Source organism: Bombina bombina, chromosome 6, assembly GCF_027579735.1.
Source record: "Bombina bombina isolate aBomBom1 chromosome 6, aBomBom1.pri, whole genome shotgun sequence".
NCBI lineage: Eukaryota > Metazoa > Chordata > Amphibia > Anura > Bombinatoridae > Bombina > Bombina bombina.
This window is the reverse complement of record NC_069504.1, coordinates 1,118,610,716-1,118,625,017: the sequence shown is the minus strand read 5'-3', so window position 1 is coordinate 1,118,625,017 and position 14,302 is coordinate 1,118,610,716. Positions and strand designations below refer to the sequence as shown.

General features: G+C 38.7%; 1 protein-coding gene across 2 annotated transcripts in view; it reads right to left on the bottom strand.

Annotated features, from left to right (window-relative positions):
* LOC128664261 (poly(U)-specific endoribonuclease-A) overlaps positions 1-14,302 on the bottom strand; it is a 169,486-nt gene that overhangs the window by 57,229 nt on the left and 97,955 nt on the right. For both annotated transcript variants that reach the window (XM_053719080.1, XM_053719079.1), the window contains exons 3-5: positions 13,075-13,186; positions 5,985-6,106; positions 2,561-2,673 (exon numbers count right to left, since the gene is read on the bottom strand). In XM_053719080.1, coding sequence (XP_053575055.1) covers positions 2,561-2,673; positions 5,985-6,106; positions 13,075-13,186 — 347 coding nt within the window. The remainder of the gene's footprint in view (positions 1-2,560; positions 2,674-5,984; positions 6,107-13,074; positions 13,187-14,302) is intronic.

The window sequence follows — 14,302 nt, the reverse complement described above, 5'->3', positions numbered from 1 at the left end:
AAAATGACGCCACATCCGGAACGCCGACATTTTTGGCGCAAAATAACGTCAAAAAATGACGCAACTTCCGGCGACACGTATGACGCCGGAAACGGAAATGAATTTTTGCGCCAAAAAATCCGCGCCAAAAATGACGCAATAAAATGAAGCATTTTCAGCCCCCGCGAGCCTAACAGCCCACAGGGAAAAAAGTCAAATTTTTGAGGTAAGACAAAATATGATAATTTAAAGCATAATCCCAAATATGAAACTGACTGTCTGGAAATAAGGAAAGTTGAACATTCTGAGTCAAGGCAAATAAATGTTTGAATACATATATTTAGAACTTTATAAATAAAGTGCCCAACCATAGCTTAGAGTGTCACAGAAAATAAGACTTACTTACCCCAGGACACTCATCTACATGTTTGTAGAAAGCCAAACCAGTACTGAAACGAGAATCAGTAGAGGAAATGGTAAATATAAGAGTATATCGTCGATCTGAAAAGGGAGGTAAGAGATGAATCTCTACGACCGATAACAGAGAACCTTATGAAATAGACCCCGTAGAAGGAGATCACTGCATTCAATAGGCAATACTCTCCTCACATCCCTCTGACATTCACTGCACGCTGAGAGGAAAACCGGGCTCCAACTTGCTGCGGAGCGCATATCAACGTAGAATCTAGCACAAACTTACTTCACCACCTCCCTTGGAGGCAAAGTTTGTAAAAACTGATTTGTGGGTGTGGTGAGGGGTGTATTTATAGGCATTTTAAGGTTTGGGAAACTTTGCCCCTCCTGGTAGGAATGTATATCCCATACGTCACTAGCTCATGGACTCTTGTTAATTACATGAAAGAAATATATATAAGCTGTTGCACACGACTTCGCTTGTGTGGTGGATTTTGTGATTTGTAAAAAATAGCAAAAAACCCGACCAATCGCAACGACATGCGCCCTCACTTGCGTTCGGGTTGCACACTCGCTGACATGAACTTCTTGAGTTTTCATTAATTCTCAGTTTTTCTTGAAATCTAAATACCAATTATCATGACGAACATCTTTGGTTTTTGAGATATAGGTATCCTCATAAATCACACACCCCCTTTTTGACCTCCGTTAAGTGGATGTTTGGGAAATGGTAAAACATGCGTTTCTTTATTTTTAAAGGAGAATGTAAATACCAATTTTCACATTAGTAACATATTTGTTTTTTGAGATATAGGTATCCTCATAAATCACACTACCCCTTTGACCCCCCTTAAGGGGATCTTCGGGAAATGTTAAAACACGTTTCTTTATTTTTAAAGGAGAATCTAAATACTAATTTTCACGTCTGTAACATCGTCGGTTTTTGAGATATAAGTACACTCATAAATCAGCCCCCCTCTTTTGAACACCCTTAAATCGATATTGGGTAAATTGTAAAACACACGTTTCTTTATTTTTCAAGAAGAATCTAAATACCAATTTTCACGTATGTAACATCATCAGTTTTTGAGATATAGGTATCCTCAAATCAGCCCAGTGGATTTTGGGGAAATGGCAAAACACGTTTATTTTTCAAGGAGAATATAAATACCAATTTTCACGTCTGTATTATTGTTGGTTTTTGAGATATAGGTAACCTCATTAAAAAAGTTCACTCCCACCTTTTTCACCCCCTTAGGGACGTAATTTCCAAAAATCCTTTATTAGTGGGTGCCTACGTCATAAAAACAACGTACCTTCCAAATTTCACGTTCCTAGGTTAAACTTCTTATATATCTATAAATACATATATACACATATAAAATGCATATGTACATACACATACTTATTTATACGTACGTATCTATCTCTATGTTAAAGCCCTTTGCCTGCCTTTTTGTTTTCCAACACCTGAGACCTCCTTTCTTTTATATGAATTTTTTATGTGTTTTGCGAAACCGTTAGCCATAGCTCTAAGGATGCGGTAATCATTGTAAAATCGAGATTGTGCTCAAGCGATCGCGTTTTTCTTTAAACTCATAATACCAGCAGTAAACCAGATGAGCACAAACACCCGCAATAAACCCCTTATCGCTCCTGCACAAAAGTTTGTGCTCTACTCGTAATCTGGCCCATTATGTGCAAAATATAGATCTGTTTTATACATAAATTCTTGCTACATAACTAGAAAGGAATCCTTATTTCGGGATGAATTACCTTTGGATTCAAATCTTAAATAGAAACTATATTTAGATTTTTTTAATTTTATTTTTAAATAATTGATTTTTATCCACCCAGCTCCGTTTAGATATAACTGGAGGTCTTGAAAAAAATCAGGCACCAAACTAGGACATTCCATACTACTGATTATACGGAGTGAAATCTGAGGAAAACCATTGTTAGGAATGTGTCTGTAACCAACATCTCTTCAAAAACGTAGCACAACATCTGTGCTCTCAAGGGATAAATATATAGAGCTTTAGGCTTTAGCAGCTGATGTGACCGTCTCAGATAGTTACGTAACAAAATTACACCCCAGCGCCACTAATTCATGCTCAGGATCAAAGTCTTTTAGGCCAGAGAAATACAGCGTTGTGACTGAACTCACCCTTTACCCCCCTCTCTTGTGTAAAGTTGGAACCAAATACTGTACATTTGGGACTTGAAGTCTTTAAGGTTCGGCTTGGACAGGTTTTTCTTAACCAAGTACTGGTGTGCCAGCTGCAAAATAAACAAAGAGATATATTTAATGGGACATGAAACCCACATTTTTTTCTTTCAAGATTCAGATAGAACATGCAATTTTAAATAACAAATGTATTTCTATTATCTAATTTGTTCTCCTTGTATCCTTTGTTGAAAAGTATACCTAGATAGGCTCAGAAGCTGATGATTGGTAGCTGCGCATAAATGCATCTTTTCATTGGCTTTCAGCTAACTCTCGGTGGTAGTGCTTTGCTGATCCTTTATCAAAGAATAACAAGAGAATAAAGCAATGTAGATAGTATGATCTATCTAAATCATGAAAGAATAATTTGGGGTTTTAAGTCCCTTTAAATTTGAAAATGATTAACTCCAGTAGTTGCATCTAAAACTTCAGGTTTTAAACATTACTAAATATTTTGTGCAAGAAAAATGTGAAATTTTAAATATTTTATTTATTTTCTGTAACAGCTCCACCCTCTCACAGTTTCATTAAACATTTTTATTTAAACTTATAAGATAACAAAATCTGGAATGTCAACCCCACATAATGAGCGTTGGGAAAGGATACAGCATTGCTCTCAGGAATGGTTCTGTGGTCCATCCAAAGGGTTTTGGGAATAATAATAAATAAATTAGGAAACACTAAAATATTTAACAAATAACCTTAGTCTTTGTTTTATTGACACGGTCCTCTTTTAATAACAAAAGTCATAGAGGCATATTTAACAAATGTCTGTCGGACCTGATCCGACAGTGCTGATCAGGTCAGACAGACACTGCTCTCGGTATTCAGCATTGCACCAACAGCTCACAAGAGCTGCTGGTACAACGCCGCCCCCTGCAGAATCGTGGCCAATTGGCCGCCAGCAGGGGGATGTCAATCAACCCGATCGGGTTGATTTCCGGCGATTACTGACCGCCTCATCAGAGCAGGCGGACAGGGTTATGGAGCAGAGGTCTTTAGACCGCTGCTTCATAACTGGTGTTTCTGTCGAGCCTGCAGGCTCGCCAGAAACACGGTGCCTCAAGCTCCATATGGAGTTTGATAGATAGGCCCCACGGTCTCTGGATATTAATGCTCAGGATTTACTTAAATTTCAGAAACAAATTTCCATATCCATGTCTGCAGCCTGAAGTGCTCCAAAAAATAACTTGTGCATTTTGTTTGCATACATTTAAATTAATTATTATCAAAAGGAACAGTAAACATAACATTTGTAAGTAATGCATAATAAATATAGCAGTGCTTACAAAATGTTAACCATCACAATGGATTACTAAACATTCATATAGTTAATACTTTAAACCCCTCGGAGGGGAGAGTGACATTAAGACTCTCTGTTAGGGTTGCCACCTCAGTCAGGTTTTCCTGGACACTTATGAGTTACACATGCTGCAGGGTGTGCAGGGAGGAACATGTATTGTGTTTCTGGACATAACTATTCATATTCCTCCCTGCACACCCTGTAGCATGTGTAACTTATAAGTGTTCTGTATTTTAAGGGACGGGTGGCAACCCTACTCTCTGTAGCATTGCCCTATACAGAATAACTGCAATATGTACTCCTGATCTCCAGTTCTTCTGGGGAGGGGTAACATGTGAGACTCACTGTAGCATTGATCTATATAAACAGACAATCTCAGGATAACTACAGTATGTACCTGGTTACCTGTCCGTCTGGGGGGTGACAAATGAGACTCACTGTAACATTGCCTTATATACAAACTTAAGATAACTACAGTATGTACTCCTGGTCTCCTGTCCCTCTGGGTGTGTGACGTGAGACTTACTGTAGCATTGGGGTAAAGTCATAGCGCACAGATATTGTTTCTGTACCTCTGGGGGGTGACGTGAGACTCACAGTAACATTGCGGGATATACAAACTAAGGATAACTGCAGTATGCACTCCTGGTCTCCTGTTCCTCTGGGGATGTGACATGTGAGACTTACGGAAGCATTGCCCTATACATAGACAATCTCAGGATAACTGCAGTATGTACTCCTGGTCTCCTGTTCCTCTGTGGGGGGATGTGACAATTCAAAATGAGACTCACTGTAACATTGCCTTATATACAAACTTAAGATAACTACAGTATGTACTCCTGGCCTCCTGTTCCTCCCAGGAGGTGACATGTGAGACTCACTGTAGCATTGGGGTAAAGTCATAGAGCACAGATATTGTTTCTATACCTCTGGGGGGTGACATGTGAGACTCACTATAACATTGCGGCATATACAAACTAAGGATAACTGCAGTATGTCCTCCTGGTCTCATTTTCCTCTGGGGATGTGACATGTGAGATTCACTGTAGCATTTCCCTATACACAGAATCTCAGGAAAACTGCAGTATGTACTCCTGGTCTCCTGTTCATCTGGGGAGGTGACATGTGAGACTCACTGTAGCATTGCCTTATACGCAGACAATCTCAGGATAACTACTGATATATCCTTATCTAGGGACAGGTCACTTGGTGGGGTTTTATAGGGGCCATATTACATTATACTCGCACTTATGCTAAACATAATGCTTCAGAATTAAATTAGATTATACTCACATTTTAGTTAAAAAGGACATAGGAAAGGAGCTACTACTATTAATGAATGTAACTATATACACACTATGTGCTACCAATACACAAGCTTAATTACCTAATAAGTGTGAAACTGCTGTTTTTGATAACAAATTAACTGATGTGCGTTTTCTGCTCAGTGGTGGGCCACACAGAAAACCTTGGAGGACCCAATGCGACCGGCAGGCTGTAGCTTGAACGACCCTGCTCTGGGGTGAGGGCACAATTTGTACATTGAAATTCGCTTAATATTCTTAATTAAATATTTTTGGGGAGATTTAAGTTTCTATTTAATATCCCTTTAATGTTCTGTTTATGATTCCATTTCTCAAAATGTAAAGACTCCCATTTTATTAATGGTATTGCCTTTGTCATGTTGGTCAGCTCAGGGTTATATTTATCTTTGTAGAAGTGAGCACTATATAATAAATCCTTTTTCAAAGACCCCCCGGTCTCTAAGCTACTCGACAAGCGGAGGGGCCAGGGGTCCGCGCGTTCATTTTACAGTCCCCGTCCTATATACTGTACAAACAGCCACGTCTAGGCTTACAATGAGGAGTCGGCTAAATAAATGGCATTACAAATGGCTAAAAGCCCTAGATGCTGAGAAACATTATCAGAAGATATTAAAGAGGAAGCAGAAATATCCAAAAAGCAAATTGTACAAATAGTCTGTCGTACAATATTACAACTGGCGCAAATTACGTTTGTAAGAGTCAGCAGAGCCCAGAGGGTCGAGGGGTACCTGCTCACCTGCATGACTTTGGTTTCTAGAATGGCATCTAGGAAACGGTTATTTTCTGCAACTTCTTCAGACGTAACAACCTCCGCTACTCCTGTTGACATCTCATAATTATCCAGAAGAGAAACAAAAGCTGCAGGTGAGAAGTGAACGCGGTTATAGAAAACAGAGGCACAAAAGTGCTCACATTGCTAAAGATTTAAAAGGAAGCAGGTTTTAAACATTAATAAATAAAAAACTGAAGGCTACAAATTGTACCCGTTATACTGCAGCACTAGCAGGGTTTTCCATATATATCATTGCCTCTTCACTCTTCTAAAAGCTGGAAATGTTTTTTTAATCTGGGAAACTGATGTAAGTGACCAGTCTGTGCTACAAACACAGTCTTTTTAAGGCTTACAGCTCCTGAGTGGGACTTTAACCATGTGTTTAGCCCCTTTGTGGTGGTTAAAGGGACATGAAGCCCAATATTTTGTTTCATAATTCAGACCAAGCAGATTTTTTTTTTCTTTCATGTAATTAGCAAGAGTCCATGAGCTAGTGACGTATGGGATATACATTCCTACCAGGAGGGGCAAAGTTTCCCAAACCTTAAAATGCCTATAAATACACCCCTCACCACACCCACAATTCAGTTTTACAAACTTTGCCTCCGATGGAGGTGGTGAAGTAAGTTTGTGCTAGATTCTACGTTGATATGCGCTCCGCAGCAAGTTGGAGCCCGGTTTTCCTCTCAGCGTGCAGTGAATGTCAGAGGGATGTGAGGAGAGTATTGCCTATTTGAATGCAGTGATCTCCTTCTAAGGGGTCTATTTCATAGGTTCTCTGTTATCGGTCGTAGAGATTCATCTCTTACCTCCCTTTTCAGATCGACGATATACTCTTATATATACCATTACCTCTGCTGATTCTCGTTTCAGTACTGGTTTGGCTATCTGCTAAATGTAGATGAGTGTCCTGGGGTAAGTAAGTCTTATTTTCTGTGACACTTCTAGCTATGGTTGGGCACTTTGTTTATAAAGTTCTAAATATATGTATTCAAACATTTATTTGCCTTGATTCAGAATGTTCAACTTTCCTTATTTTTCAGACAGTCAGTTTCATATTTGGGATAATGCATTTTAATTTAACATTTTTTACCTTAAAATTTTACTTTTTCCCTGTGGGCTGTTAGGCTCGCGGGGGCTGAAAATGCTTCATTTTATTGCGTCATTCTTGGCGCGGACTTTTTTGGCGCAAAAATTCTATTTCCGTTTCCGGCGTCATACGTGTCGCCGGAAGTTGCGTCATTCTTTGACGTTATTTTGCGCCAAAAATGTTGGCGTTCCGGATGTGGCGTCATTTTTGGCGCCAAAAAAGCATTTAGGCGCCAAATAATGTGGGCGTCTTATTTGGCGCGAAAAAATATGGGCGTCACTTTTGTCTCCACATTATTTAAGTTCCATTTTTTATTGCTTCTGGTTGCTAGAAGCTTGTTCTTTGGCATTTTTTCCCATTCCTGAAACTGTCATTTAAGGAATTTGATCAATTTTGCTTTATATGTTGTTTTTTTCTTTTACATATTGCAAGATGTTCCACGTTGCAACCGAGTCAGAAGATACTTCAGGAAAATCACTGCACAATGCTGGAGCTACCAAGCTAAGTGTATCTGCTATAAACTTTTGGTATCTGTTTCTCCAGCTGTTATTTGTATTGCATGTCATGTCAAACTTATTAATGCAGATAAAATTTCCTTTAGTACTGTTACATTACCTGTTGCTGTTCCGTCAACATCTAATTTTCAGAGTGTTCCTGATAACATAAGAGATTTTATTTTTTAAATCCATTAAGAAGGCTATGTCTGTTATTTCTCCTTCTAGTATACATAAAAGTCTTTTAAAACTTCTCTTTTTTCAGATGAATTTTTAAATGAACATCATCATTCTGATACTGATAATGGTTCTTCTGGTTCAGAGGTTTCTGTCTCAGAGGTTGATGCTGATAAATCTTTGTATTTGTTCAAGATGGAATTTATTCGTTCTTTACTTAAAGAAGTGTTATTTGCATTAGAAATAGAGGATTCTGGTCCTCTTGATACTAAATGTAAACGTTAAAATAAGGTTTTTAAATCTCCTGTAGTTATTCCAGAATTTTTTTATCTCCCTGATGCTATTTCTGAAGTAATTTCCAGGGAATGGAATAATTTGGGTATTTTATTTACTCCTTCTAGACGTTTAAGCAAATTATATCCTGTGCCATCTGACAGATTAGAGTTTTTTGGGACAAAAATCCCTAAGGTTATGGGGCTGTCTCTACTCCTGCTAATGTACTACTATTCCTACGGCAGATAGTACTTTCATTTAAGGATCCTTTATATAGGAAAATTGAATCCTTTCTAAAGAAAAGCTTACTTATGTTCAGGTAATCTTCTTAGACCTGCTATATTTTTAGTGGATGTTGCTGCAGCTTCAACTTTTTGGTTAGAAGCTTTAGCGCAACAAGTAACAGATCATAATTTTATAGCATTATTATTATTCTATAACATGCTAATAATTTTATTGGTGATACCATCTTTTGATATCATTAGAGTTGATATCAGGTATATGTCTCTAGCTATTTTAGCTAGAAAAGCTTTATGGATTAAACTTGGAATGCTGACATGTCTTCTAAGTCAACTTTGCTTTCCCTTTCTTTCCAGGGTAAATAATCATTTTCGTTCCTTTCCTCACAAGGAACAAAAGCCTGATCCTTCATCCTCAGGAGCGGTATCAGTTTGGAAACTATTTCCAGTTTGGAATATATCCAAGCCTTATAGAAACCTATAGCCAGCTCCTAAGTACCTATGAAGGTGCGGCCCTTATTCTAGCTCAGCTGGTATGGGGCAGATTACGTTTTCTTCAAAGAAATTTGGATCAATTCCGTTCTTAATCTCTGGTTTCAGAAAGGTACAGAATTGGCTTCAAGTTAAGGCCTCCTGCTAAGAGATTCTTTTCTTTCCCGTGTCCCAGTTAACACAGCAAAGGCTCAGCATTTCTGAAATGTGTTTCAGATCTAGAGTTGGCTGGAGTATTTATGCCAGTTCCAGTTCTGGAACAGGGGCTGGGGTTTTATTTTATCTCTTCATTGTACCAAAGAAGGTCAATTCCTTCAGACCAGTTCCGGATCTATCTTTATTGAATCGTTATGTTAGGATACCAACATTCAAGATGGTTACTGTAGGACTATCCTGCCTTTTGTTTAGCAAGGGCATTATATGTCTACAATAGATTTACAGGATGTGTATCTGCATATTCCGATTCATCCAGATCACTTTTAGTGTCTGAGATTCTCTTTTTAGACAAGCATTACCAGTTTTGTGGCTCTACCGTTTGGCCTAGCCTCAGTTCCAAGAATTTTTTTCAAAAGTTCTCGGTGCCCTTCTTTCTGTAATCAGAGAATAGGGTTTTGGTATTTCCTTATTTGGACGATATCTTGGTACTTGCTCAGTCTTCTCATTTTCGAAGAATCTCATACGAATCGACTTGTGTTGTTTCTTCAAGTTCATGGTTGGAGGATCAATTTACCAATCAGTTCATTGATTCCTCAGACAAGGGTAACCTTTTTAGGTTTCTAGATAAATTCAGTGTCTATGACTCTGTCCTTGTCAGACAAGAGAAGTTTAACATTGATATCAGCTTGTCAAAACCTTCAGTCACAATCATTCCCTTTGGTAGCCTTATGCATGGAAATGTTGGGTCTTAGGACTGCCGCATCAGATGCGATCTCCTTTGCTCGTTTTCACATGCGACCTCTTCAGCTCTGTATGCTGAACCAATGGTGCAGGGATTACTCAAAGATATCTCAATTAATATCTTTAAACCGATTTTACAACACTCTCTGACATGGTGGACAGATCACCATGGTTTAGTTCAGGGGGCTTCTTTGTTCTTCCGACCTGGACTATAATCTCAACAGATGCAAGTCTTACAGGTTGGGGAGCTGTGTGGGGGTATCTGACGGCACAAGGGGTTTGGGAATCTCAGGAGGTGAGTTTTCCGATCAATATTTTGGAACTCCGTGCAATTTTCAGAGCTCTTCAGTCTTGGCCTCTTCTGAAGAGAGAGTTGTTCATTTGTTTTCAGATAGACAATGTCACAACTGTGGCATACATCAATCATCAAGGAGGGACTCACAGTCCTCTGGCTATGAAAGAAGTATCTCGAATTTTGGTTTGGGCGGAATCCAGCTCCTGTCTAATCTCTGCGGTTCATATCCCAGGTGTAGACAATTGGGAAGCGGATTATCTCAGTCGCCAAACGTTGCATCCGGGCGAATGGTCTCTTCACCCAGAGGTATTTCTTCAGATTGTTCAAATGTGGGAACTTCCAGAAATAGATCTGATGGCGTCCCATCTAAACAAGAAACTTCCCAGGTATCTGTCCAGATCCCGGGATCCTCAGGCGGAGGCAGTGGATACATTATCACTTCCTTGGAAGTATCGTCCTGCCTATATCTTTCCGCCTCTAGTTCTTCTTCCAAGAGTAATCTCCAAGATTCTGAAGGAATGCTCGTTTGTTCTGCTGGTAGCTCCGGCATGGCCTCACAGGTTTTGGTATGCGGATCTTGTCCGGATGGCCTCTTGCCAACCGTGGACTCTTCCGTTAAGACCAGACCTTCTGTCACAAGGTCCTTTTTTTCATCAGGATCTGAAATCCTTAAATTTAAAGGTATGGAGATTGAACGCTTGATTCTTGGTCAAAGAGGTTTCTCTGACTCTGTGATTAATACTATGTTACAAGCTCGTAAATCTGTATCTCGAGAGATATATTATAGAGTCTGGAAGACTTATATTTCTTGGTGTCTTTCTCATCATTTTTCCTGGCATTCTTTTAGAATACCGAGAATTTTACAGTTCCTTCAGGATGGTTTAGATAAGGGTTTGTCCGCAAGTTCTTTGAAAGGACAAATCTCTGCTCTTTTTGTTCTTTTTCACAGAAAGATTGCTATTCTTCCTGATATTCATTGTTTTGTACAAGCTTTGGTTCGTATAAAAACTGTCATTAAGTCAATTTCTCCTCCTTGGAGTTTGAATTTGGTTCTGGGAGCTCTTCAAGCTCCTCCGTTTGAACCTATGCATTCATTGGACATTAAATTACTTTCTTGGAAAGTTTTGTTCCTTTTGGCCATCTCTTCTGCCAGAAGAGTTTCTGAATTATCTGCTCTTTCTTGTGAGTCTCCTTTTCTGATTTTTCATCAGGATAAGGCGGTGTTGCGAACTTCTTTTGAATTTTTACCTAAAGTTGTGAATTTCCAACAACATTAGTAGAGAAATTGTGGTTCCTTCATTATGTCCTAATCCTAAGAATTCTAAGGAGAAATCGTTGCATTCTTTGGATGTTGTTAGAGCTTTGAAATATTATGTTGAAGCTACGAAATCTTTTCGTAAGACTTCTAGTCTATTTGTTATTTTTTCCGGTTCTAGAAAAGGCCAGAAAGCTTCTGCCATTTCTTTGGCATTTTGGTTGAAATCTTTAATTCATCTTGCCTATGTTGAGTCGGGTAAAACTCCGCCTCAGAGAATTACAGCTCATTCTACTAGGTCAGTTTCTACTTCCTGGGCGTTTAGGAATGAAGCTTCGGTTGACCAGATCTGCAAAGCAGCTACTTGGTCCTCTTTGCATACTTTTACTAAATTCTACCATTTTGATGTATTTTCTTCTTCTGAAGCAGTTTTTGGTAGAAAAGTACTTCAGGCAGCGGTTTCAGTTTGAATCTTCTGCTTATGTTTTTCGTTAAACTTTATTTTGGGTGTGGATTATTTTCAGCAGGAATTGGCTGTCTTTATTTTATCCCTCCCTCTCTAGTGACTCTTGTGTGGAAAGATCCACTTCTTGGGTAGTCATTATCCCATACGTCACTAGCTCATGGACTCTTGCTAATTACATGAAAGAAAACATAATTTATGTAAGAACTTACCTGATAAATTCATTTCTTTCATATTAGCAAGAGTCCATGAGGCCCGCCCTTTTTTTGTGGTGGTTATGATTTTTTTGTATAAAGCACAATTATTCCAATTCCTTATTTTATATGCTTTCGCACTTTTTTCTTATCACCCCACTTCTTGGCTATTCGTTTAACTGAATTGTGGGTGTGGTGAGGGGTGTATTTATAGGCATTTTAAGGTTTGGGAAACTTTGCCCCTCCTGGTAGGAATGTATATCCCATACGTCACTAGCTCATGGACTCTTGCTAATATGAAAGAAATGAATTTATCAGGTAAGTTCTTACATAAATTATGTTTTTTTTTTTTATTAAACGACTTTCGATTTTACTTCAATTAACAAATTTGGTATCCTTTGTTAAAGGAGCAGCAAAAAGATACCGGGAGTTAGCAGTGAGCCAATGACAAGAGGCACATGTGTAGCCACCAATCAGCAGCTCCCAATAATGCGCTTCTGCTCCTGTGCCTACCTAGATATGCTTTTCAACAAAGGATACCAAAGGAAGCAAGCAAAGTAGATAATGAAAGTAAATTGGAAAGTTGTTTAAAATTGTATGTTCTATCTGAATCATAAAAGTTTAATCTTGACTTTACTGTCCCTTTAAAAACAGTTATCTAGGATCACTAATGCAAAATGTGCTAATTAGATTACATATTTTTGTATTATTATGCCCCTTTAATAAAGTGCTTTGAATATTGTGAATTCTAGTTTCTTAGTCTGAGAACCTCTTATCTTGCAGTATTCTGAGAATAAATCAGGAGCTTACTATTAGCTGCTCCTCAGGGGCAGGGCCTAATAACAGGTCTAGAATGTGTTATAATAAAATATTTCTGATTAGCAGACCTACACAGTATGGTTTCTTGTGATGTATTGGGGGAAACCGGTATGTATCACATATAAAAGCACCCGAAGATGGAGAAGGGGTAACTATACCACAGGTTGGTATATTAGTGTATAAAGGCTGCCAGATGTAATGTTTCTGTTGAAGGCATGTGTACCAACTTACACAACACAATCACAATGTCATTCATTGAGAACCATCTCTTATAAGGGACACTAAACACTATGAGATGCTAATATAAAATAAGCTTTTTTTTAAGTAAATATCCTGCAATTGCTTATAATACAAAGCATCCATTACCTGCCAGTGTTTTCCGATTTTTCAGTTGCTCTTCATCCACATACTGGAACAAGGGGTATGAGGCACTGTCTCTAGCTTGGTTGCTGCCGGCTGGAACATAACCGGCTTTTCCCTTAAAAAGCCAAATACCACAGTGGCCAGAAAGACACGATAAACAAAGCAAAACAACTTTAAGGGCAGTACACACCAGAATTTTTGTTGTTTAAAAAGATAGATAATCCATTTTTATTACCCATTCCCCAGTTTTGCAGAACCAACAGTTATAATACACTTTTGACCTCTGTGATTACCTTGTATCTAAGCCTCTGCAAACTGCCCCCTTATTTCAGTTCTTTTGACAGACATGCATTTTAGCCAATCAGTGCTGACTCCTATAGGTAACTCCACGTGCATGAGCACAATGTTATCTGTATGACCCACATGAACTAACGCCCTCTAGTGGTGAAAAACTGTCAAAATGCATTCACATAAAGGTGTGGCCTTCAAGGTCTAAAAAAAATTAGCATGAGCCTACCTAGGTTTAGCTTTCAACTAAGAATACCAATAGAACAAAGCAAAATTGGTGATAAAGTAATTTGGAAAGTTGTTTAAAATTACATGCTCTATTTGAATCATGAAAGTTTATTTTAGACTTGACTGTCCCTTTAAACTTTCATGATTCAGCTATTGCAGGAGGAAATACAGAAATAATGGTGAAGATCTTTATATGGGGTGAGAAATTCCTTACCTATTGAATGTATTGACATGGGTCCCTTAATGTAATCTATATTAACAACTTGTTATTTGAATCATACTGGTTTATTGTATGCTGTTAAATGATTCATTTGAAAACTTTAATAAAATAATTTCAACGGGGGCGGAGACGACATCCGTGCAGAGAGGACGTGCGGACACGCAGCTCCAGATCCAATTTGTTTAAAAAAGTTGTATTTAGACCTAAATTGTGGATTAGGGCTGTATTTTAAGCAAGATAAGGGATTCCCACATCATATACCCTTAATCATAAGCCATCTACACTCGTGGCTGAAACCTTTCAAGAGAGATACCACGTTAAGGCCCATACGGGAGCCATCAAGCTCCTAAATCATCTGAGCACCAAGCTCCCGAGGGTCGGGGATCCGCTCCGGAGCAGTCGTTACTGGAGGTCGGTGTGAGGAGCCCTGTAGCTCTCTGGGGCACTGCATGCAAGAAGGCGCAAATAGGAGTAAGAGGTCGAGAAACGCTCCAG